General features: G+C 40.6%; 2 protein-coding genes across 5 annotated transcripts; both read left to right on the forward strand.

Annotated features, from left to right (window-relative positions):
* The first annotated feature begins 1,918 nt into the window (after nt 1-1,918).
* sfi1 (SFI1 centrin binding protein) lies at nt 1,919-16,427 on the forward strand. Of its 3 annotated transcripts, none has more exons than XM_084062274.1 (31): nt 1,919-1,957; nt 3,327-3,536; nt 3,733-3,804; nt 3,893-4,003; nt 4,133-4,227; nt 4,349-4,466; nt 4,610-4,712; nt 4,857-5,013; nt 5,153-5,314; nt 5,446-5,519; nt 5,692-5,783; nt 6,353-6,419; nt 6,536-6,666; nt 7,463-7,544; nt 7,930-8,108; nt 8,216-8,291; nt 8,605-8,700; nt 8,811-8,887; nt 10,462-10,564; nt 10,658-10,754; nt 11,419-11,579; nt 11,715-11,789; nt 12,313-12,387; nt 12,594-12,770; nt 12,887-13,104; nt 13,187-13,270; nt 13,848-13,995; nt 14,089-14,167; nt 14,976-15,120; nt 15,255-15,354; nt 16,049-16,427. In XM_084062274.1, the coding sequence occupies exons 2-31, from the start codon at nt 3,361-3,363 to the stop codon at nt 16,172-16,174; spliced, it is 3,456 nt and encodes a 1,151-aa protein (XP_083918400.1). In that variant the 5' UTR covers nt 1,919-1,957; nt 3,327-3,360; the 3' UTR covers nt 16,175-16,427. The 3 variants fall into 3 exon arrangements, with proteins under 3 accessions (XP_083918400.1, XP_083918402.1, XP_083918401.1); XM_084062276.1 differs by having other exon boundaries at nt 14,979-15,120; XM_084062275.1 differs by having other exon boundaries at nt 5,449-5,519.
* A 163-nt stretch (nt 16,428-16,590) lies between these two features.
* Nucleotides 16,591-26,368, forward strand: sxph (saxiphilin). 2 transcript variants are annotated; one of them, XM_084062287.1, is made up of 17 exons: nt 16,591-16,891; nt 17,666-17,847; nt 18,526-18,625; nt 18,826-19,002; nt 19,550-19,712; nt 20,247-20,311; nt 20,818-20,975; nt 21,468-21,657; nt 21,792-21,940; nt 22,868-22,958; nt 23,394-23,441; nt 24,066-24,248; nt 24,866-25,013; nt 25,133-25,215; nt 25,327-25,511; nt 25,680-25,866; nt 26,007-26,368. In XM_084062287.1, the coding sequence occupies exons 1-17, from the start codon at nt 16,846-16,848 to the stop codon at nt 26,048-26,050; spliced, it is 2,199 nt and encodes a 732-aa protein (XP_083918413.1). In that variant the 5' UTR covers nt 16,591-16,845; the 3' UTR covers nt 26,051-26,368. The 2 variants fall into 2 exon arrangements, with proteins under 2 accessions (XP_083918413.1, XP_083918414.1); XM_084062288.1 differs by having other exon boundaries at nt 17,684-17,847.
* Nucleotides 26,369-26,861: the final 493 nt, after the last annotated feature.

Here is a 26,861-nt window from a genome sequence, read left to right on the forward strand (position 1 = left end):
TAATTCTATAACAGTGAATACTCAAACAGGAACAGGCTGCAGGTTGAGAAAAATCTCAGCTCTGAACTCAACAAGATCTGCACCTGGCTCTCCGACAACAAACTATCATTACACCTGGGTAAAACTGAATCCTTCCTCTTTGGGTCCAGTCCTAACCTTAGCAAGGCTGAGTGCTTCACAATCAAAGTGGGTGATGATATTATCACAAGAAAGGAGGAAATTACCTACCTGGGTTCCATCTTGGAGGCAAACCTCTCCAGTAACAAAAATGCCGAAAGAGTGATCAAAAAGGTTAACCAAAGAACACGCTTTTTGAATAGGATTAGACATCTTGTCAGTAAGAATACTCTGAAGATTCTTGCAGGGGCCCTCATACAAGGTTATTATGATTATGCATGCACTTCATGGTATCACAACACATCCAAGGCCTTAAAAACAAGGCTCCAAACATCCCAAAACAAATTAGTAAGGCTACTTCTTGGCCTCAATTACAAAACCCATCTAACCCCTGCTCATTTTGCTAGGATTGGATGGCTTAGGGTTGAGGACAGAGTACAGCAACTTGCTATGGGTCTGGTCTTCAAGATACACCACAACATTGGGATCCCCCTGTATTTGTCTAAATACTTCCTAAATGTTAATGAAGTCCATGATCATAACACCAGAGGCAGCTCCACAAATCATGTGCAACCCAGATTTAGCTCAACAAAGGGAATGAACTCGTTCTCATGCTATTCATCAAAAGTGTGGAATGCCCTACCAAAAGGAGTAAAGGAGTGTAAAACTGCCCTAAAGATACACCTTCAGGAGGCTGCAATTCGAAAATGGCCCCTGTCTAAGTCTTAACCTACCCCCCCTACCCCCCCTATTTCTTTTTCTTCTCTTGTACATTTTTTTTACTCTTCATACCAGTAACCTATAAGCTGATTGTATGACATTCTGTATAGCAGTGTGTATATCTGTCTGTCTCTTATATGTCATCATGATTTGTGTGCATGGGGATCTCATCTTAAACAAGCTTAGTGCTTAATGAGTCTCCCAGTTTAGTAGACCTTGTATTGTGAATTTTTGTACTTCCATGTACTGATGTTCTCATGTCTTACTAAATAAAGTACATCAATCAATCAATCAAAGAGTCTACTACCTACCGGTCATCAAATTATTGGCTCCGTGAATTCAAGGTTTCATGTAATTGATAGAAAATAAGTAATTTTGGGGGTTTGGGTCATTGGGTGAACTATGCCTTTAAACCTACAGTATACATTGGCTATTTTCAAAACATCTTGAAATAAAATGTGGAATATTTGGAAGATTTTTGAAACATTCCAAATATAACAACACAAATCTGGTACCGGGGCTCCCTGGCAAAAAAACATTTTCAGATGGGGGTTGGGGACAAATACATATTGATCTGGGGGTCCATGACGTGAAAATATTTGAGAACCACTAGTTTATTAAATCATAATAAAAAAAAGTTGGAAACAAGCCCAAATAAGCAACAACACAAAAAAAGCAACCAGCAAAAAGTCCAAGCCTATCACCAGAACCCCCCCCCCCCCCCTTCCAACATGTTTACTGTACATATTTGTCTTCTTGATTACGACTCGTATATAGGATGTTTTTGTATAGAATTGTTATTATTGTTTGTCATTAAATGTTTCAATTAATTGAATACACAGGACCAATCCTTTTAGCATCATTTTGTGTTGAACTGTAGTCTCTGTGCTTTTTTTTTGCAGACTGTTAATAAAGTATTCAATCAATGAAACCAACATTTACAAGCAACTTCACAGAAAAAGAAACCCAAAGTCGCTTATAATGAGCAGACATGGCAACACTGAAGGGAATACAAAGCCCCGCCCATGTGGGCTGACATGTTGTCACAAACACGCGTCATCATCATTTAGAAAGAGACGCGGTCCAGAGAGAGACTTGAAGTGGAAGAAGTAAACAAAAGGTGTAAGACTTCAACACTTTACAAGTTTCACGTTAAATAGTTGATAAACAAGATAAAACAAATGATGTGCTGGCTTTATAACGTTATTTTCATTAAGTAATTATACCAGAGGTTTCGTAGGAGTTGGTTTGTTTAATGTTTTGTTGCTGAGATTTGATTAAAATGTTGGTTGATCTCTGGAACCAACCGCCCCAACGTGACAACAGTGGTGGATAGTAACTAAGTACATTTAAGTATTGTACTGAAGTCAAATGTAGGTATTTTTAGTTTTTACTTTACTGGAGTATTTCGAATTTTCAGTACTTTTACTTCTACTCCACTACATCTCAGAGGCAACTTTTACTCCACTACAATTATTTGAAAACTTCAGTTACTAGTTACTTTGTAGATTTGTATTATTATTTCAAAACATACATTAACCACTTCAGCCCTATATTTATTTTTGGCCATTTGAAAATAGCAGATCTACAAGTTCAAAGTGAGCTTGTAGACCTGCTATTTTCCAAATATTTTTTAATACATTTTGAACTTGTGAAATGGAACATTCTGCAAAATGAGTACTTTTACTTTTGGTACTTCAAGTATGTTTTGATACCAATAAGTAACATTTTTAAATGCAGACCTTATTGTTTAACTCTATGATGCAGATATAGTAACAGAGTATTTCTACATTGCTGTGTTGATACTTTTACTTAAGTAAAACATGTGAGTACTTTGTCCACCACTGCGTGACAGGTGGTTGAGTTGATCTGATCACCAAACAAACATCATCACCATGATAACATCCATTCTCTGATACTTGGAGAGTATTGCATTCGTATTCTCTGTTTCAATGCCAACATAGAGCTGATAGATAGTGCTTCAGTGGTGGAAAATGTACTCACATTTACATTTTTTAAATGTTTTTAAAAGTACAAAAGTATTGGTATCAAATGTACTTAAAGTACCAAAAGTAGAAAGTACTCATTATTATGCAGAATGTCCCATTTCACAAATACACATACAATGTATACAAATCCTTTGAAAATAGCAGACATTGTGAGCTTGTAGATCGGCTATTTTCAAATGGCCAAAATGTATATAGGGCTGAAGTGGTTAATGTATGTTTTGTAGTAATAATCAAATCTACAAAAAGAAATGGTAACTAAAGTTTTCAAATAATTGTAAGGAAGTAAAAGTACAATATTTGCCTCTGAGATGTAGTGGAGTAGAAGTAAAAGTACTGAAAATTGGAAATACTCCACTTAAGTAAAAAAAAAATACCTCAAAATTGTACCTAAGTACAGTACTTGAGTAAATGTACTTACGGTAGTTACTTTCCACCACTGGAGCGCTTGCTAAACTGTTAACCTCGTTCCCGTGTAACTAGTTGACTGCTGTGATGTGGTGGTGATGGACCTCTGATGGCCTTTTGGCCCCTCACAATGCAAACTAACGCAAGGAAGAAGACAGATCTGGTGAAAGTCAATAAGCCAGGTGGTGAAACCAAACAAATCCGCAAAGTCCTCACCCGAAAGATCACCTATAGAGTTGGATACAACTGGAACAGAGGTGGAAGACTAAAGGAGATCAGAATAAGGTTATTTATTATTACGTCACGCTTCTTTGTTGTTATCTAACGATGCTAGACCTGCAGGCTTGTCTGGGGCAAATGTATTTAGTTTGCTCAATACAAATTATATAGCAAGTTATTACTGCAAGATTCATAATCTGATTACCTAGTCCGATTATGTTTTCAGTCCGACCCTGCCTATAACTTTCTTTTAACACTGCAGGCATCTGGCAAGGAAGTTCCTAAAGTTATGGATGCTGAGAACGTTTGGGCGAGTTCATCCTCATCAAGCCAGGTATCATTATTTTCTTAATATTAAGTGTAGTTTCAACCATTGGATTGACTGAAATTTAAGTGTGTCATATTAATAATGCATTGTCCAGGTCCCACTACTGCAGAGTGCTACTGCTCAAAGCCTTTGAAAGCTGGAGAGACGAGTGGTGGACATCCAGGCGTGAGTGGGGCCTCTCAGTGCGAGCGGAGTGTCACCACAGGTAAATAAATGTGTGTCCTTAGATCTCTGTGACACCGGTGACGAAATCACGTTACAAGCTGATATCCTATTCCCATAAATTAGACACAGTTTTCCTTTACATGTGCTAACAGCGTTGCATATGTTTCAGGTATCACCTTTACAACCGGACCTTCTACAGCTGGCAATCGTTTGTGTCCTTGCAGAGAGAGAAGAAGAAGAAACTCCGGCATGCACAATGTTTTGGTATGGGGTCTGGGTGATATTGACTTTATTGGTGTTAGTTTGCATTGTAAAACCTAGAAGCCTCAAGCTGTGTCTGCTGTCACAACCAGTGATTCTTTTTTTAAATGTATTCTTTTTACAGCTGATAGGCAACAGGTGCGTCTGATTTGGGACAAATGGGAGCTATTCCTAGAAATGAAGCAAATGAAGGGTAGAATGCTCGAACGTGCTCTTCGTCAGAAGAGACGCACAACTCTCAAGTAAGAGAATGGTTTGTGCTCAAAAAAAGTTTGCATTTTCAACCATTTGAACCATGACTGTATTAGAGCACATTGTATTTGCTCTAATACAGATAGTGTGCGGGGGTCATTAACATATTTAAATGTTTTTTTTTCCTATACAGGTCGGCATGGAATACATGGCAGGCCAAGCTGCAGCAGCACTATAATGTTTATGCACTGGAGGATCAGGCCTTGCAGCATTGGGCTGTAACGCTACAGGGCAGGGTAACCATGCAATCCATCATACACTCCCAAGGGTTGTGTATACAGTATGCATTGTTTTTCTATCCACATGTTGTCTGTCAGTTACTAATATTCACTGCATGTCCTTACTTTGTGGGGTATGTGTATCGATCTCCTACCTCATAGGCATGGCTTCTGTGGAGAAATATGTACGTAGCTGCCGGCTGTCAGAGGGAGAAACAATCAAAGGCTTCACTCCACTTCATCCATGGGACACAGAGAAAGGCACTATGTGCATGGACTACTTATGTACGCTACCGCCAATCTAAGAAGAAGTCGCAAGGTATTTTTATATTGACTGTCGTCAAGTCCACACCAAATAGGCATCTTTATATCTAAGAGATGTCCAAGTGCCAGTGTGGCTGTTTTAAGCCTCGTTATTTGTACACTTTCAATGTTGCTGTTCTGACTCTGTGGTCTAGGAGAGGCTTTGCATGCCTGGCATCTCAGAGAGCTCGGGATGTATTGGGATACGTGGCACAGTGAACTGTGTGTCAAACGATGTGAAGAGGATCAGTGGCAAGCTGCGGGACATTCGGCCAAACGGAGCATCCAGCGTAGAACACTGGAGCGCTGGAGAACTTGTATCCTAATACACACACACACAAATATAACTTTTATAAAAATAAAAAAAGTAAAACCCATATCATTCTCAGTGAATTTTGGAGTCTGTAAAACTACAGACATATTATCGTTGTATTCTTGAGCTTATCAGTAGATGTGAAATTGTGCAGCGACGAAGCAGAACAAGATCAGATGGCAGGTCAACAGCAGGCTCATTATTTATTGGTAAGAACCAAGAGCAGTAGTGGACAAACGTGTTTAGTATACAGAAATATAATCTATTGTATTTACTCGAGACTATTATCTTCACAGCTTCCTGGGTTGGAAAGGCTGTTTTTTTAATGTCCCTTGGAGTAAAACCCATTGACTGAAACAAGAATGTCGCTGTTTTTCACAGGTCAAATATTGGAGACTTTGGCAGAAACGTGTTGAAGAGACTGAAGACAAGGCTATTCACTCCCACATAGAAATGGCCGTATCACATCACAGGTGTGGTTTATTGTTTTCTAGAAGCAACGTTTTATGTAGCCTGGAAACTTCTTTTTTTAGATATTAGTCTGGCCATGCCAGGCTACATTTTATTATCTTATACAGGCCTTTGGTTTTTCAATGCACTTTAGTTTGTCAATGCAAGTGTGGTTTTGCTATTTGTTTTCGTTACTCTGTAATTCCTGCCATTACATGCATCATGGAGTGTGTATTTCTCATTACTTGTCATTCCTGTTAGCATTGGCATTTATTTTTGTTCTTAAAGGAGGATTTCACCCAAAAAATGATTTATTTTCTATCAATTGCACACACCATGAAGCCTTGGATACATGGATTTATTTTGTTTTTTGTCGCATTCCTAAGCCAATAATTTGATGCCCGGGTGTATTTCCGGTAGGAGACACAAAGAATGTACTTTGTGTCTCCTACCGGATACATTAGCCGCTAGGAGACAGGAATCAAATTAGGAATGTGACCAAAAAAAAATCAAGGCTTCATGGGGTGTGCAATTGATAGAAAATAAGTCATTTTTTGGGGGAGCTACTCCTTTAATGCCTCTCACTCAACAGCGCCTCAGTTCTGAGAAGTTGTTTCTACCTCTGGAAGGTGAAGCTCGCTGGGCATAGACACTTGCAGGTATTCAACATTTTTCATTATATCTGTATCCGATTATACTCATATCACTGTGCGTTATTGTTTCCGGTAGATACAATCACAATGACATTGTGTATTGTCCCATGCTTTCTGAATAGGGGTTGGAGTGTCGAGCAGAGGCCTGGTTTGCTGAACACAGATTGCCACAGTGTTTTAAATCCTGGGTTGAATTCACCCTCCAGAAAAGACTTCACAGGGAGATGAGACAGGAGGCAGAAGTGTATAATCAGTGAGTTACCATCTCATACATCATTAAAAATGTTTTACAGTGTGGCTACTCAGGGCTGAGCCATCTAGCCCACTAAGACCTGAGGCCGCATCTGTGTCACTTTTAGATTTGAGCTAAACAGCATTATTTTACACTTTGGCTATTCAAAAATAGCAGATATACAAGCTCATAGCGCGGCACCGAGTGCCGCGCTATGAGCTTGTAGATCTGCTATTTTTGAAAAATCCTGAAAATATGTGCAAATCTTTGAATATACATATTATTTTAAAGCGAACATTTTAACTCAAATCTTTGCATCTGGGGGTCCCTGGAACAAAATAATTTTAGATGGGGGTCGGCGGCCAAATACATATCATTTTGGGGGTCCTTGACATAAAAAAGTTTGAGCACCACTGATATAGAAACATACGTTTTTTCAGAATACTGTTATTGATTTAGAAGACATTTTGCAGAATCGGCCTCAGGTCTTAATGGGCTAGAAGAGGGTCTGTCTGTCTGTGGGTCCCGAGCTAATCTTTCAAACCGCTGGACTGATCGGTACCGGATTTCTTTTCACAAATGTTTTATACTTTTGAAAGATTCAAGTTTAATTTCCTGATCGAAAGACCTGATCACGCTTGCCCAAATTTGGAGTCATTGCGTCATACTGTATGTCACAGGCTGGCCACATGAAGTCAGAGATCTACTGTACATTGGAGTCACGCTGTTCCCATGTGGATCCCGAGATCCACATGATTTGATTATTTCACTTGCTGACTCGTCCGCATGGTTTCTGTCTGTATTGCCTTCCTTGCAGACGGCGTCAGTACACCTGGGTCTTCTACAGCTGGTGGGGAGAGACGGAGAAGATGAAGGAGCAGAATCTCTCTGAGAGAACGGTACAAAGCTTTGATGTTCTTCATAGGGGTGCAACAGTTAATCTAACTAATCGATTATTAAGAAATAATCAATAACTTAATAAAATAATCGATTAATAAAATAAATGATCCCTATTTTGGGCATGTCTTTATAGGTGAAAAGCTTCGAAACGTTTAAAGAATAGCTGATCTACAAGCTCACAACGTGTCACATCACAACGCGTTGTAGATCGACTATTTTACCTAATTTTGAGTACAAAATAGCAAAATAGCAATGAATCAAAAAAAGAATCGATAGAATAATCGTTGAGAAATTAATGGATAGTTGCAGCCTTAGTTCCTCAACATGGGCACATGTTTTGGTTGCAGAGCAGACAAAGCACAGTCATGATTCTGTTGGTCCTAGGCCATTCTGCATGAGGAGCAGTGGCGTGCACGCAAAGCCTTGGCTTGCTGGAGACAGCGTACACAGCAGCACATCGAGGAGAGGAAGAAACGGGCCTCTTCAGACACTCTGTACCTGCACAGGCTTCTCCAGAAGACAATGAGGCAGTGGAAGGACAATAGCACTGAAATACAGGACAGGTGAACGGAGTGGAATCCTGTTAAACTGATCGATGGATAGTGTATTAAGAAAGGTATAACAGGCTCGCTAATCTGTCATTTTTTTCTGTTTTGTTTGTTAATACTAGGAGAACCCGAGAGGAGCAGGCTTGTCGACATGGTGAACTGCGCCGGATGAGATGGGCCATGGATCGCTGGCACAAGGTAAGGTGCTTCTCCGTTTGTACCCTTTAGTCTCTCAATAAATTGACTATAATCACACGGTGGTCATTTTTCTTTTACTGCATACTTGGGGTGAGAAACCCCACCCCCAAGCCAAAAATATGAAGTGAAAGCTAAATGGCTGACCGCAGTGTGAATATGATCCATAGAATCAAAATAATTAAAAATACATATATATACAAAGAATAACCTTTTTATACCATGTTCTGTATGTATGTGTGTTACACAACATTATTGTCTTCAGTTTAAAACTATACAGCAATTGTGTTGTTAATGACTCTAATTTGCACATCAGTTTGTTCAGCAGCAAAGAGATAAGAGCCGAAGACTGGAGCAGATGGGGAACTATAATGAAATGAAAGTACTCAAAAATTCCCTTCATGCCTGGAAGGTACACCAGCAATTGCAACAGACACACCAATGGTAACATGAATTCATGAATATGTATTAATAATCTATTCCCTGAGCTCAAACACTGCACCATCCGTGTATCCACCACAGGAACACCACATGCAGACAGTACAGGTCTGTGGCCATGCAGAGGAACGCTATAGACTGCAACAGAAACACTTTCTCAGGTAACAACGATCCTATCCAATCCACTTTATTTATATAGCACATTTAACGCAAGGTTACCAAACACAGAAAAACAATAGCAAAAACACACAGTAAAATAAGAAAACAAAACAACAAAAAGAGACACATCGCTATAGAATACAAGACGCAGCAGCGTCAGCAGACAGTAAAACAAAGCAAAGACCACAGAACTCTCAAACGGGATCAAAAGCTAAAGTATAAAAGTCGTAGCCTGGTAACCCCCCCCCCCCCTCCGGAAATCTCATTTGTATTTGATTTAAATGAGATTTCCGGAAGGGGGATGTTTTCCCAGGCTATAAAAGGGGGGCTTAAGGCAAGATTTAAAAGTCTCGATGGTGGGGGCCAAGTTTGATATGGGAGGGGAGCTCATTCCATAATTTGGGGGCTACTACTGAAAAGGCTCGGTCACCTCTGGTCTTTTGGGACGTCAAGTGGTTCGCAGACCGCAATGACCGATGATCACTCTTAGTTACATGAATTAAAGTTCTCAGTCGCCACGACTGATTTCAGTCATTTGGATTCCATAGAAGTCAGCATGTCTTCTATGGAAGCATGTTGTGCAGCAAAAGGAGCCGATCTACAAGCTCTCAATGCGTCGCAGACGCATTGAGAGCTTGTAGATCGGCTACTTTTGGTTATTATTTTAACATTAAAGCATTTGAAGTGGTCAAACTAGCAATATGTGCAGAACCATCTTCCATAAAATCCTATTGGTCAGGGATATTTCATAAAAGCAAATGTTAAAGCCTCAAACTATGATTACTTCCCCTGGTTGGCAGTATGTAGAACAGCAGGAACAATATTACTAAAACATTCCCCCCCCCCCCAGCATTCACGACAGGATGACACAGGCGCCGGAAATGTATTTAATTGATTTTCAAATTGAATACATACCATTTGTGACAACATGTCGCCTTCCAAAATATTCAATATCAGCAAAAAACTGCCAGCACTCTTGAAACGTATTTCGGCCGAAGCCTTCCTCAGCGCGTTAATGCTTATCACGCTGGTGATGCTTATCACACTGAGGAAGCCTTCGGCCGAAATGTGTTGGCGATTTGCCCAGGCCCTATCTGACTGAAAGTACCTGAAGGACACTTCAAAGGGTGCTTTTTTTGCTGAGATTTAACTCTTCTGAGCCGTGCATCTGGTAAATGGTTGATTACTTGTGACTGAGTTGTGTTCACATTTCCTTCTACTTTGCTTTCCAAAAATATTCTCTGCTCTCACTCAAACCATGCTTTATGTTTTTTTGGGCCTGTGCTTTTGTGTGAGACAAATTCAGTTTTGAACAGACTTCTTAGAATCACTGTTCGTACAAATATTGTAATAACCACGTAGCTAAAAGACAGAGGTTTTGCCAAAAGGACTACACAAATGAAAGTTACACACTATGACTTTAAAGGCTAAAGTCAGACTTTTAACCACTTGAACGCCCGCATCCATAATCTGGGGTGGAACATTAGCCAAAAATAGCAAGGTCTAAGTGGTTCAAGTCTGCAGTCAAAGACTGATCTTGATGATCTCTGTGTGAACCTCTCTTGCCTCTTCTTAGGAGGAGTTTTGCTTTGTGGAGGGAGAACACAGTTCTTCTTGCTGAGATCAGAGTCAAAGAGCAGAGGGCACAGAGTCACTTCCAACACTGTCTTATAGCAAAGGTAACAGAATAACCTGCTGATCAGTTACCTTTCCTATTGTTTTGCTATGGTTTATGCACATTTATTAGTTGGTGACATGCACAATTCTTAAAGGTGTTTCTTGCATGGAGGCAAACTACCGTGCATGCTGTGTCCAAACGCCACCAGCAGGGGGAAGTGTTGAACAGGGCACAGAGCTGCATAGATCAAGGTAACAAAGTATGTCAGATGCTGCACGGTCAATTTGCTACATAAAGGAAATAACAAATAGGCACTGCCTTTTTACATTAAAACCTATGAGATATGTGTTTATATTTATAGTCCGCACTGTTGTCGGGGTAGGGTGAGGTGGGGCGGTCATGCGTCCCCACCCGACTAACCACCAACACCTTCCTCCTCTTCTTATCTTATCAGTATTCAGCAGACAGCAGGCTAATTTACATAGAGTTTCAATGAAGACACAGCAGACACAATTTATCGTGATTGGTCAGCTGATGAATAGCGATTAAAATTAGCTTCCTCCAGACAGAGCCTCCTGGTTGAGGTTGTGATATGCCCCGATGTATTGCTGTTGGCCCAGGAGACAGAAGAGGAGGAAGGTATTGGTCGTTAATCAGGTGTGGGTGCATGACCGCCCCCACCTCGCCGGTGTCAACGGTATGGACTACAGGGCACATCAAAACCTTGTCCAGGAGCGCCACCTGGGGCAGGCGCCTGTAGCATCTTTTTTCAGCAGAAAAAGTTTCTTCACAAAAGGCAGATAGTGTGAACATGCCCTAGCCTAGGACATGTGTATATGTATTGTATAATGTGTGCATGCGTGGAACAACATTTTACCATGCCTTGTTGTAAATCTAGTTTTTCCTTTCGATAAGTGATTCTACAGGGGGTTTTCAGGAGATGGAGATATCAAACATCAGTGGCTCAGAAGGAGAGGGTAGACATGGAAAACGCCAAACGGCACCACCGCTCCAAGCTTCTTTGCAGAGTCACAAAGGCATGGAGCAAACATCACTACCACTACCAGAGATATGAGGTTAGTACTCCCATTATATCCTTTAGGTATTGGCTCACTTGTACTGTTTACCACGCCCACACGCCTATTTCAGTTGTACTATTGGTCACACTATTGGTTATCTCATCATCTTTTTATATTAACATGATTCCGTAGGTGATGAAGAGGCAAGGAATGTTGTTGCTGAGACTGAAGACATACCAGAGCTTTTTTGAACAGTGGAAAATTGAGGTTGGCTTCACTTATTTATACAGATTAGTCTGTTGACCTGCCAGTTCATATTTTCAACTTCGATAACATGATCATGACGAGCGTCTGTCTTGAGCAGACATTAAGGTGAACTAGTATCGGCGTGCATGTGTATACACACCTATAATATACGTGGTCTATCTCTTGATAGTAACTCATAGGGCTTGGCAATTAAACAAAAATATATAAAAAACGACATATAGAACCAATAATCGTAGGGTAATTGAATAATGGAGAAGCAAGTTTTCGTTTTATAAATACATTGATATATACACTTTGTATATATCGATGAACAAATATATATTTTTTAATCAAGTTAATTGTTTGAATACATTGATTAGCAGCAACACGTTGTTAGCTTGTAGATCTGCCATTCTAACTTGAATTTTTCTTTTTTTAAAGTTCATTAATCATAGTCGAGGCAAACGTTTGAAATAATCGTGCTAGTGATTTGAGGTCATATTGACCAGACCTAGTAACTCAAGTGATTTACTACCCCTCACAGCTGCAGCGCAGAAGGAGAGAAGCTGAACAGACCAAGCTAGCTCTTTGGCACTGGTCCCTCAATCTGCAGGCCAAGGTAACTGACAGTGTGTCCCTGAGAATCAAGGATACACGGGTATTGCTGTCACTTTTTCAGAAGAGCAGCTGCGTTACACAGCCCCTATGACCAAGTGCATGTACCATCATCATTTAGTAATGACTAGTAAAGCATAATACATATGTGCTCTTTCAATTTAATGGGACTTGCCTTGCAGTCATTCCTTCTTGGTCGTCTGTCTGTAGGTGTTGTTTGCATGGAGGCTGTGGCTCACAGAGCAGCACAGGAAGCAGGAGCGTCAGGCCAGAGCGGTCCACTTCTACAGAGACCAGCTGCTGAGAGAAGGGGTGACATGCATCCTCACACACGCTGCTCACATGGGCAGCCTCACCACTAGCTTAGCCCAACGGAGTCAAGAGCAAGTGGGTTCATAAGTGTATGCATGTGTGTGCTTAAAGTACAGTTAATTTGGAGGTGTACGTTTTTCATGTCTTTCATTATTTAAAAATGAATGAAAATAAATGACGATTTTCCACAGAGCACACAACGCCTCCAACAAGTGGTCCAGCGCTGTGCCATGCGATGGAAGCACCGCGCCTTGTGTCAATCAGCCGGGGTGCGAGAAGTCAGAAGATTACCCTGTAAAAAGAGCGTGTCCTTCTGTCTGCCTGAGCCGGACTCAAAGAGCACGTCACACGGAGTGACATGGTCTGCTTCTGTCGAAAAGGGGGCTGGAGACAAAGTGCTCAGCCAGCTGTGAGTATTTGCCAGTCTGCACCAGTGTCACGTTGGTAGGCTTTATTCTAAAAACTAACTGATGTTTGTGACTCGCACGCAGAGCTCTGACTCGAACGACCAGACTTCAACCTCGTCGTCCCAAAGAACTGCTGGACTCTCCTATAAAAGGGCTGCAGCATAACAGGTACTGTATACAGGAAGGCTCTTTGCCAAACATTTGAGATGTGCTACCCTTTTCATAGCTTTTGGAATATGTTTTCTGGACTCTGGGATTTAGCACTGCACCGAGGATCCCACTACCAAAGCACAGCCTCTTTATTTAACTGAGCTATACTCTACATCAGGGGTCTTCAACAGGGGGTCCGGGACCTCCTCAGAGGTTACTACAGGAGGGCCGCCAAATCTGTGTGTGATAGGATTCTATTTTTTTCTCCTTTAAATTCCCACGATTTTGTAACCCATTTTTTCAGCCAGTGGCAATTGCCTATGTAATCCTGGGCGCTACTCTCCCTCTGCCTAGGGAGAGCCCAGAACTGAGCTCATGCCTCCTTCAATGCATGAGGAGCTAGCACGCCGCTTCTTATCACCTGACAGGGGGGACTTTGCCCGGTAGGACGTAGTGCGTGGAAGGAACACGTTCCAATTTCTATCTCTGCTAGCTCGTAAACACCTGCTGTAGGTGATTCCATAGCCAGTGTGGAGCCTATGTCTTCTCCACACAGTCACCTTTCTAAAATCCAGGTGGTTCCCGTTTCTTCCAGGGCATTAGCTGGGGTACAGAGCCCCGTTGTTCCTGCACCGACATCCTCCGAAGCTCACACGTACCCCATGGATTCCCTTAATGGACCACAAAACCAAGATGTCCTTTTACCACCATCTTCTTTCATGACCACCAAAACTCAGGCCAAGGTAGCCAATCATCTTTTCTCAGATGTGTGATGTCTTCTACTGTGTGCACATTGTTCCCTAACTTGGGCCATATGGCCTTTTTTCTTTTTAAAGGTTGGGAAAAGCAATGAGTCAGTGCTGCTACCCCCTGAACAGTTCACCTTCCCTTCAAGTCACTGCTCATCTCATTCAGGTATGGTGACATACCTCACACTTTTAAATTAAGTGCAAATACATTTTCCTTCCCATTTTCAACCTATCTTTCCATAATTGGTCTTAACTCTTAACTAATGCTCATTATAAGATGACACCATTTCTATCTACTTGGCTCTGTCTCTAAACAGGTGTGTTGTGAACAGTTCAGAAACCTGCCTACGAGTAACATCATTGGTTTGGTCATTTCAAACAAGATTTCAAACTTTTTATTTTTTTATTAATGCAAGAACAATGGCTTCTATTTCAGCATACTAACTTTCCTGTAAGAGAAAGGCTGTAATTAGATATCCCCATCTATGATGTGTCATTGTTAGGCAGGTTTCCGAACTGTCTATAGCCCACCAATGAGACGCAGAGTACGTAAACGAAAAGTGTTCCATCTTATAATGAGCATTAGTGAGGACCAATTATATGAAGATAAGGTGGAAAATGGGTGTTGTGCTCCTTTTAAACTTAAAGGGATAGTTCACCCCCAAAATGACTTTTTTTTTCTTATCGATTAGTCATCCCATGGGGACTGAAATTCATGGATATTCTTTGTTTTTGTCACATTCCTAAGCCTATAATTTGATGACCGGCAGCGGTTTCGGTAGGAGACACAAAGAGTCTCCTTTGTTTCTCCTACCGGAACCGCTGCTTACTGGTCCGCTGGTCATCAAATTATTGGCTTAGGAATGTGACAAAAACAAAAAAATATCCATGAATTTTAGTCCCCATGGGGTGGCTAATCGATATTTAATATCCAAAGTAATGAAGTGGTCCATTGTGATACCTATTTTTTGCAGCAGCATCCAGCAAAGACGGTGATGTGAGTGATGTGAAAGATGTGCATTCTGAGGCAGAGTATGATCCAACCTTGGCCCTAACAGGAGAACTGCTCCGCATTCGTGTGGAGATGAAGCACTTCCATCAGGACAGGAAGCAGCTCCAGTAAGGATTAAAACCTTCTGTGGCTTGTGCTGTTTCCCTTAATCTTTGTCGGAGTTCATTTTGGCTCCTCTGGGTGCTGACGCACCAATGTATTTATTGAGGTTGATTTACATGTGTATTTATTGTGTGTGCAGGGCATGGAAGAGGTTGAAAGAAGTACTGAAGAACTGGCTGCAGACCAGCGGAAGGGAAGACCAGATGGATAAGGACACAATATGTCAAGAGTTGGAGCTGGTAAGCGTTTGATTGAAGATGATTTGTGGCACCATTTCAGTTTAAGATTAGATATTTCAATGTAATGTTAGAAAGAGATATGTCACTGTCAATGAAACTTCCTAACAAATACACAAATTAGACTTACACTTGGAAATGGTGAGCAAATGCTCCCTTTAGCCTTTAGCTTTGTATGATTATAGTCATTTTCTAGTACTTTAATCACTTTGTTATCAAATAGAAAGTGGTTTTGAATACTGAGTCCCAGATTTCATTCAATAAAGACACTTTGGAGGCTTTTGGCTATTTGAACATTCTATGATACACATTCAAAAAGCTTTGAATAAGAAAACTGTATTTCTTTGTCTAAAGTGCTAGAGACAATTCTACTGTGTAGACTTGAGAGGTTGATCTTGTCTGCTGATAACCAATTTGGGTTCAAACAAAAACACTGATTTGTGTATTTTTGACGCTGTTGTACGATCAAGTAGGCCATTAATTTACGAAAAAATACAAAAAGTTAGAATATGGAGATAAGAGAGTTTCTGCCCGACAGCGACAATATACATTTGGCCTCTCAAGGTGCTTGATTTGCTGTCGTGGACGTACTCTATGGACTAATTTGTCAAAATAAACCAAACGACACGCAACACTATTTGCTTTAATGCGGATGCTGATGTCACGTCAAAGTTAACGTGTTGTTCACGTCTTCCAGTTGGAGGAGCGCATCGGCCAGCTGTCCGCAGAACTGGAGAAGCGGAAGCCGATCATGCTGCTTCACGTTGCCAGGATCCAGCATTTAGAGACTCTTGCTCCACAGCTCAGGGGATGCCTTTCTTAACAGGCCACCAAAACAAACATCAACTGATCTCTCTGTGCTCACAATGTAACCGGAAATCTCTAATGCTCAACTTTTGTATGAGTGTGGAGCAGTCAAAGTAAATCTGTTCAGTGCTGGTTATTTATATTTGTATTCATTTTATTTATAAGCATACAGTATAAGCTTCTTTTTTTTTATACGCATAAGCATTTTTAATTGTGTTTTGGTTACAAATTGGATTGTAGTTTTTTTGTACAATAAATTCTAAATACTGTGTTTTTAATTAGTATTGTTCTCAATTCCCATTGCATGTTAGGAAAAACAAACGGTATAACTTGCAGTTCTTTTATTATCCTATATAATTGCCCACAAATTTGGCTGCTGAAATATCCGAAGAACATTAAAGTCAAGTCAAGACACAAAGCAGCCCTTAGGTCTGCCCTTTAAAACTACAAACCTGTTTGGATGTGGGCAGTCCACGTGACAGATGGTCTTAATATAATATTTTCCATATGTGTGCAAAAAAAAAGTCACTTTACTTTTTTCACAAGAGCTCCTCTTGCACAAGACTTTATTTACCTCGCCATCGCCGGCCCTCGCGTCTTAATCCTCATGGAATTTGGTGTGCAGGATTATGCCAAGGTGTAGGATACGTTTTTAAAGACATCTGTTGAACCAAAAAAAGAGGGAAAATGCGAACAGTTTTTCTCTGTCTCATATTTCTATATGGCAGTTTGGGTAAGTGCGTTGTGATTATCCTAGCTCGTTCATTCAGTTGGCTATACTAGTAGTATTGAAAATGTAATGCTCAAGATACAGTATACTCTCTTTTCTGTGTTGTCGAGCTTTTATTAAATAAGTTAAACTATGTAGAAATTTGCCAGCATGTCTCGGCAAAGCACTTTCAGCTTATTTGGATTTTGCATTGTAACATACAATTGTGTAAAGTTGATTGGTAAATTATAACCTCTGTTCACACGCATGTTAACTTTTTCCCAGTGCCCTATCCAAAAATACACGCAGTGGTGTATAGTAACTAAGTACATTTACTCAAGTACTGTACTTAAGTACAATTTTGAGATACTATTACTTCTATTCCACTACATCTCGGATCCAAATATTGTATATTATTATTTGAAATTTGGAAACTTTAGTTTATTATTGCAAAACCACTTCAGCCCTGTATACATTTCGGCCGTTTGAAAATAGCATTGTGAGCTTGTAGATCTGCTATTTTCAAAAGATGTTTATACATTTGAAAACTTGAAATGGGGCAGTCTTCATAATGAGTACTTTTACTTTTGGTACTATAAGTACATCTTGATGCCAATACTCATGTACTTTTAATGAAGTGAATTTTTAATTCTGGACTTACATGTAACAGAGTACTTCTACATTGCAGTATTGATACTTTTACTTAAGTAAAATATTTGAGTACTTTTTCCACCACTGACAGTAGGCCTATGTACGTGAAAGTTTAGAGTTTTATAGTGAAATATGGTTGGGTTGGAGACATTCCTTGCATATCAGGAAAGAAGATGCGGTGGTGCACAGTGTCAGAACCAGAACAGAAGAAGTGTGCTGAACTGGCCAAAGCCCTGGTGGCTGTTTTGCCCCCGGCTGCTGTGGCAGCCTTCGCCAGACTGTCCTGTGTACGGGCCTACAGCACTGCTGACTGCATTGATAAAATCAGGGTGAGACCATTTTTACATGACAAACAGTATTTCTACATTGCAAGTAGTAAGTAAAACATTTGAGTACTTTTTCACCACTGATTATTATCGACATATGTATTTAAACATTTCCCAGGGGGCTGCTGCCTGCAGGGCAGATTGAAGTTCCTGCAGATGATTCTTCATATTTCTTTTTAAATGCCCTTACTTTTTGGAGGATGGAATTTGTCTTTGTGTAGTTAACATCACAGATACCTATCCATGAGGGGGCCTTGTTCATGAGCCTCACTGCCTCTGGTTGGGGGGGTCGGAGGGGGGGGACTATGATGTATGGTCTTTGGGGCCAGTGAGGGGTGGGGGGTAAAATAAATTGTCCCAATGGCATGAGGAAGAGGGCTTGACCTCTGTGCCTCATGCTGGGTGGTAGATTTAGGTAGAGGAAAATCTCTAATCCAGGTGCTAGGCAAACGATCAACAGTGAAAAATAAAATCTGCACACTGGTTCTCGGCTCCATGCACTTACTCGATCTTCATCAGGAATAAAAAATGTTAAATTGCTGATGAAGATCGAGTTGAACAAGATTGAAACGTTGGAACAGCAATAAACAAGTTGATCATGAGAACCATGCAGTGTGCGGATATTACTTTTTACTTTAAGATTTTAGGAAAATAGCCTTCACTGCATATTATGTCTTTCAGGCTAACCGTGCTGATATAGTGACACTGGATGCTGGAGAGGTTTATTCTGCTGTGAAGCAGTTTGGCCTCATTGCCATCGCCAAGGAGATCTATAGTGAGGGTAAGTTCACATTCATGTTCTGGAACCTTGAGAGATATTTCACCAGTAATAGTGTAACAGTTCAGGTGTGTGTGTGTGTGTGTGTGTGTGTGTGTGTGTGTGTGTGTGTGTGTGTGTGTGTGTGTGTGTGTGTGTGTGTGTGTGTGTGTGTGTGTGTGTGTGCGTGTGTGTCTGTGTGTCTGTGTGACTGAGCACCACAGGGGGTTGTATTCTGGCTGTGGCAGTGGTGACAAATACCACCTTGGATATACGCTCTCTGAAAGGCCATAAGAGTTGTCACAGTGGAGCCCGATGGACAGCTGGCTGGAGTCTGCCTCTAGGCTTCCTGCTGTCTCGTAACTATCTGACCTGGGAAAAAGAGCATCCCCTGAGCCACGGTACTGTATAATAAGGCCTTACATGAGACTAGGACAGGGGTCTTCAACAGGAGGTCCGAGACCCCTAGGGGGTCCTCAGTGTTGCTACAGGGGGTCCGCCAAATCTTTGTGTGATGGGGAACATTAGCCGAAAATAGCAGATCTACAAGCTCTCTGCACCTCGCGCTTCGAGGCGTTGAGAGCTTGTAGATCCGCTATTTTCTGAGATTTGGAGAGGGAAAAAGAGCAGACTAAGTACAGAGCCAATGGTCAAGTTGACTAAATATTGAGGGTTTAAAAGGTAACTGTCTGAAAATACACATTAACGTGAATCCAACTATCTATGAAATCTATATGAAAACTTTTAATCTGCAACACAATTTTATACAATATGTAGTGGGGGTCCCTGCTTCATCTCTCTCTGCTAAGGGGTCCTTGGCCTGAAAAACGTTGAAGACCCCTGGACTAGGATGAAGTCTACTTTATCTTTATTAGAATGCATATGATAATATTATCCTAATGTTTTGGTCATCTCTGTGTTAAATGTTTAATGTTTCTGTTTGTACAGATGTCAGTACCTTTTTCAGTGCCAGCTGTGTTCCTGGGGCATCGGCCATGGCACCAGCCTTGTGTGCCTTGTGTCAAGGTCAGAAGTCATACATTCGACAGCGTAACTACCGCTGTGAGACATCCCACAGTGAACCCTTCTACAACTCTCAGGGGGCGCTCAGGTTGGACTGGGCAGTTGCCTAAAGTTTTCTAACTTTTTGTGTCCAAGGCGCACCAATGGGCAAGTCAAAATCTCAAGGCAAAGATTGCCGATCTACAAGCTCACAACACATTGTGATGCACGCGTTGTGAGCTTGTAGATCAGCTATTTTGACTATTTTTGTAAATTTGTGAGAAAAAAAAAACATTAAATATTAATATTAATTTGACATGTTCCCCTATAAAGACATGCCCAAAATAAGGATGACGGGTTGAAAGTGGTTAAAATGTTTTTGTTTTTTTTGGGTGTGCACAATTAAAAAAATATTTATTCAACATTCATTCAACTTTTTGTACAGTTGTATGCATTATACAGTATTTCTATAATGATGTGTGGTTGTCACACAGAAACATCTGGGCTTGTCTCACAACACACCAGTGTGCCTCAGCACACCGTTTGGGAACCACTGGCCTAAAGCATGAATAACTTTAGGGCTTTCTAAATGTGTAATAACATCAGTAGCTATTTTCTACATCTTTTCCTCTGCCTATCATAGATGTCTGAAGTCTGGAGCAGGGGATGTTGCATTTGTAGATCACTTAGCCCTTGAGAGTATCGAAGGTAAATCTGACTCTTTTTCCATGTGCATCTGACTTTTCTCTGTAGTGGCCACACCTTCATTCAGTTTGATTTACAGCCTTGGTTCTCAAAGTGGGGACCTTTTATACTTTGCCTATTCAAAAATAGCAGATATACAAGCTCATAGCGCGGCACCAAGTGCCGCGCTATGAGCTTGTAGATCTGCTATTTTTGAAAAATCTTGAAAATGTGTGCAAATCTTTGAATATATATTTTTTTAAAGCCAACATTTGTAACTCAAATCTTTGCTTCTGGGGGTCCCTGGAACAACATATTTTTAGATGGGGGTCCGCGGCACATCATTTTGGGGGTCCTTGACATGAAAAAGTTTGAGAACCACTGATTTAGAGTAACAATCCAATCTTCATGACAAATTCCTTCTGACTCTTCAAACTGACAAAACTGCTTTATCTTTTTTTTACAAATCAGAATTTGTAACTTTTGACCCGTTCGCCACCACTGCTCATAACTGTTCTTTCTGGTCACAGAGAGCGAGAGAGAAGCGTTTAGATTGTTGTGTACCGACGGCTCACATGCTCCTCTCAGTCACTACAAGAGTTGCAATTTGGGTCGTGGTCCAGGAGGAGGCATGGTCTCCAGACTCAACTATCGCAAGATAGCTCGCAAATTCCTGACGACAGTCCAGGTACAGTAGATATACTTGTATATATTTTAAAACATTGTTTTAACTTGAGCCAACAAATCCAGAGACACACACGTCCACACACCTTCATTGATTTAACATTGCTGTGCTCCTTCTCTAGCCCAAGGGTTCCCAAACTTTTCAGGCCCCCCAAAACAATTTCATATTTGAACTGGGGACCCCCCACCCTGACAAGCACTGGGAATTGAAGGAGTTGAAGCATTACATTTACTTTGACTCGGTTCCACAGATAAATATTGTGAAAATAGCCGAACTACAAGCTCACAACACCTTGCAGAACTTGGTATTAAAAAGGTCTTAAACGTCATTAAATTGTCCCTTTAGAAATGTATAGATACCCTGTATACACTTATCCTTTATGTTGGTTTGTTTACTGTTGAGTGAGAAAACAATGTTAGACAAAAGTTTGGGAACCACTGCTCTAGCCCTGGCATTGCTTTGTTTTTATTCACTGTCCTTTTTGACGTGTGGCAGTTGTTGTTTGGCCAACGGGGACGAGAGAGGCTGCGTTTCCAACTCTTCAACTCGTCGTCTTATGGGGAAAACGACCTGCTCTTCAAGGATGCAACAGATAAACTGGCCATTCTCCCAGATGATAACAAGGATGTCAGTCAGGTGCTGGGGCTGGATTATGTGGCGCTCCTCAAAGGCCTCGGACATGAAGGTGCGCCTTATCAACGGTGTGTTTGTTTTGGATTTTCTATCATTAGAAACAGAATGGCCATGACTGTATGACCTCATTGAACTGCTGTGCGTGTGCTTGTGCGTGTGCGTGTGCGTGTGCGTGTGTGTGCGTAGGTAGCTCATTGGAGGACAGCGTTGTCCGTTGGTGTTGCATTAGCCTTGCAGAGCAGAAGAAATGTGAGCAGTGGGCCCTCAATATAAAGTCGGACCCCTTGGTGTGTGTTAGAGCGGTCGCAATGAGTGACTGTGTGGAGAAGATAAAGGTGAGTGGTTTGACCACTTAAAACCCTGTATACCCAATATACCATATATGTCACCAGGGTCACCCAGGGGTCTATACTTAGTACCGGAGGTAATCAATGTGTCCATACATCGACATATGTGTCCGTGGCAAAAATATATTATTATTATTATTATTATCATTATATATGTCTTAATTTTACCTAATCTTGATTTTCAACATAGGTTTCCATCATTAGTATAACATATATAATCATTAAGAACTTGTATACTCTTAACTCTAAGTTATTAAAGGGATAGGGAAAATTAAAGCATTTCTATCGATTATTCACCCCATGGAGACTTGAAATCATGTTGTTTTTTTATTTTTTATGTCGCATTCCTAAGCCATTAACTCATTCACTGCCTGAATTATTTCTGGCCGCGTTTGCCCACTGCCAAGATTTTTCATTGAAAAAAAAAAGTACTCAGGAGCCGAGATACAGAATTTTTAAGTTTTAAGTTAACAAGGAAGTGGATGGGAGTCTAGATCTTCGAAAAATCATATCTCCTTGGTCTTTGGGTCAAATTTTAAAAAAAAAGTTAAAAAAAAAGTCGTTTTAGTCGTTCTAGGCAGGCATGGCTTATGGGACAAAAGTCGTTTTAGTCGTTCTAGGCAGGGAATGAGTTAATTTGATGACCAGCGGACCGGTAGGCAGCGGTTCCGGTAGGAGATACAAAGGAGACTCTTTGTGTCTCCTACCGGAACCGCTGCCGGTCATCAAATTATTGGCTTAGGAATGCGGCAAAAACAAAAAAATATCCATGAATTCAAGTCTCCATGGGGTGAGTAATCGATAGGAAAAAAAGTGATTTTGGGGGTGAACTATCCCTTGTCAGTAAAAAGAAAGTTGTATTGCTCCTCTAGCTACCAGTATCACTGATTCTACACACCTCATAATTTGCCACAGAGAGATGAGGTGGATGCTGTCTCGCTGGATGCTACTCATGCTTTCATGGCCGGGAAATGTGGTCTCGTCCCAGTGGTGACAGAGTATTATGGTGAGACCATACATCACACTGTATGGAATTCTGAGGCCTAATTTATACCTGGCCCCATGGGACACGGTCATACAATGGCGTATAAATCACTGTAGGCTGAAGTCTTTCCTCAAAAACTCATACAGTACTTTGGCTACTGTAACACAGAAGTTCAGATTTTCTGGTTGATCTCATCTTTCTCATCTTTATTTACCACTTCGACGCTATATTCATCGACCAGTGTCCCCCAGGGCTCTATTCTAGGCCCCCTCCTTTTTTCCCTTTACACAAAATGTCTTCACTGAAAATAGATGATCTACAATGTCGCCATTGCGATGCGTTGTGACTATGAGCTGTAGTACTGCTATTTTAGCGGAATGTTCGCCCCCAGAACAGGGACACTACGGGTTCAAGTGATCAATACAATTTGCACTGTTTTCTTTGACTCTCCTATAGGTGAGAACTGTGTTCCTGCTGATGGAATGACCCACTTAGAGACAGATGGTGAGATGAGATGAAAGAATGTACAGTTGTTATTACCCAGTTTTCAACATAGTGGATACAATGTCATTCATGAGTTTATTGAAACATCTATTATGTATGGAAGATACTTTGGCAACAATAAAGATCTATCTACACAGTAAAACCCTTAGTGTTCATTTAATTCCAAAGAGTGTTCGAACACTCATCTAGGGCTGCAACTATCAATTATAGTGATCTTCTTAGTGATTATTCTATGAATTGAAATTGGAGCGGCACGTTTTTCTTTCCTGTAATCATTTGAAAACACATTATATATACACACACACACACACGCACGCACGCACGCACGCACGCACGCACGCACGCACGCACGCACGCACGCACGCACGCACGCACGCACGCACGCACGCACGCACGCACACACACACACACACCCCGTATATTATATCAATGGGTCGATGTGAACATGGCAAAATAGATCTGCTATTTTCTGTATTTTTGAAAATAAATGACTTTGTTCAAATCAATTATTTTTTTAATTATTGATTACATTGATAAGTTCAATTAACTGTTGCACCCCAAACTCTTCAGAATGAAATGAACACTGAGGATTGTACTGTGTATCTATCAATGTGTTTCTTTCAGTCTTGCCGTCAGTGGTCGGCGTGGCAGTTGTGAAACGATCCAGCAAAAACCTATTTTTTGGGAACCTTGGGGGCCGTCGCTCCTGTCAGGGACACATGTACAGCCCTGCAGGCTGGATGCTGCCCTACACACATCATTTAAGCATGGATCATAACAGCAGCTCCCCCTGTGATCCAAACCAAGGTACTGCTCTCATTTGGAGGTTTCATGTTGAGTTGTTTTCATGCACAATCCTACATACTGTAGGACACCTCATTGATTAACTTAAGCACTTAAGAAAGTGCTTAAGTGGAAATAGTCCATCTACAAGCTCTGCTGTTTTTGCAAAAGTAAAAATATAATAATAATAATAATAATAATAATAATAATAATAATAATAATAATAATAATAATGATAATAATAATAATAATAATAATAAAATAATATATAAAATATATATATATATATCACAGTCATTTAGCATATATATATTCATATATATATATATATATGTAGCCTATTTGAATAAATGTTACAATTTTTGAAAATCTTTGAATGCCCAAAGTAGGAACACCAAGTTGAAAGTGGTTAATTTAATTAACTGCATTTCATTCAACACTTCTCTATTACGCTTCATATACAGACACCGATATGTTTGCTACATGTACTCTTGTCACATGCTCTATAACACATAGCTTTGACCCTTGTATTCCCTTGTACTTACTATTGGTTTCCGTCAATGTTGTTGTGAGTTAAGGGAAGGGTGGTGGCTAACGGCCAGAAAAGGCCTGTGTGGTGATTTTGCTATGTCTTCCTTTAGTGTACAATGATGTATTCTGGAAGGGCTGCCTTCCTGGCTCCCAGGGGAATCTCTGTAAAGTGTGCATGGGTGGTACTGGAGAGGCTGCGACCAAACGCTGTGCTGATAACCACAATGAACGCTACTATGGCAACATGGGGGCACTGAGGTATGTCACAGAACTTATTTGAAAGTTGGCTTTTCGGTTTATCTGGGTTTTCAAGATTGTCAAGAAAATAATTGCTGTTGTGGAAAATACTTAATGAATATTACATTTATTGATTCTAGGTGCCTGGTTGGAGACACGAGTGGAAAAAGCTATGGAGACGTGGCCTTCCTTGAGCAGCACAATTTAGAGACCAACATTCTCAGTGGGATATTCAACTTGCATGCATAATATGCTAATGCTTACATGCACTTTAGTTATTTGTATCTGTGTTTCAGTGTTCTGCCACATTATGCATTGCCTTTTTGTTCTCCAGGTTTGGGTTCTACTGGCTGGGCAGACGGGTGGCTGCCGTCAGACTTTGAGTTGTTGTGTGGGGACGGTCGACGTGCCTCTTTATCAGAGTGGAAGAACTGTAATCTAGGAGTCATCCCTCCAAACATCGTCATGACACGGCCAGTTCTTACAGCCCGAGTATATGACTTCCTCATGAAGTCACAGGTCAGGTTGATACCTTGATTAAACATATTTGTCATAAATTTGATTAGCCTCATCAGATTATCCTTTTAGCGATTGTCTAATTTTCTTTTACTATTGAAACTTGACAGTGTGTGTGTGTGTGTGTGTGTGTGTGTGTGTGTGTGTGTGTGTGTGTGTTTTAATGTATAGGAAACTCTGTCAGCCAACCCAGACACAGAATTCAGGCTCTTTCAGTCCATGCAATATGGAGAAAGTGATGTGCTATTCAAAGATTCGACGCAGTGTCTTGTGCACACCAGCCACATGGATTATCGTGCTATCCTTGGGGAGGAGTTTTACAGACATGCTGAAACAGTCTTCAACTGCACACATTCTGGTATGATCGTAGTCTACATGTGCATTATTGTCACACATATCAATTATATGATTGAACTATGCACCATGAATGCATATTTATGAATTAACCCTAACCCTAATTAATGAATTAATGACTACTTGATATCTCCCCTGCAACAGCTATCTTGGAGTTTTGTGATCAGGATGTGTGCAGCATATTCTAATGGACAAAAAGAAGAAAACCCACATGTATGCAATATCGGTAAACCCAGATGTTTCTTGTCTTCCTGAGTGGCTGAAAATACTCATTCACACAGCTTGACTCCTGCAACCCACTCTTCTCTGGTATCACCCAGTTTACTCTGTAAATTACAATCCTGACTCTGCTACTGTAGGTGTTGCTGTGTGCACCGAAGCTTGAAATGTCATGCAGCTTCTACAAGTCTACATGCATGCCTACAATATTAAACTCTCCGACCTGTATTTACGAACACTGATTTGTTGAAGGCCATGACAAAGAGGTTAAAAAGCCTTTAGCAACTCTCAAAACTAATAATAAAGAACAAACCTACTGCTGGGATTATTTCTGTTCTCTATTTTCTACATTCAACCTTAAAAAATAAACTTAAAAACACAGCAATTGAAATATGTGACTATAGTCACAAACCAATGGTTTATAACAAGCAATGACACATTATGCCAACTGATAGTAAATGTGTACAGATATGGAAATAAATCAATATGTTGACAGCTACCGTTTATAATTTTGTCTCAAGTTTTCTTCAACCTATTTGCCTTGCTGTTCTTGCAAAGGGAAATGCACCTGCCTTTGGTATTATTCTATTCTATCTAATAATTACTTTTGGTACTTTAAGTATGTTTTGATGTCAATACTTTTGTACTCTTTCTTTCTTACTCAAGTACATTTTGAACAGCGGACATTTACTTGTAACAGAGTATTTCTACATTGTGGTATTGATACTTTTACTTAAGTAAAAGATTTCAGTATTTCTTCCATCACTGCACACAGCTACA

The sequence above is a fragment of the Gymnoscopelus microlampas genome (assembly GCF_963454915.1).
Source record: "Gymnoscopelus microlampas genome assembly, chromosome: 7".
NCBI lineage: Eukaryota > Metazoa > Chordata > Actinopteri > Myctophiformes > Myctophidae > Gymnoscopelus > Gymnoscopelus microlampas.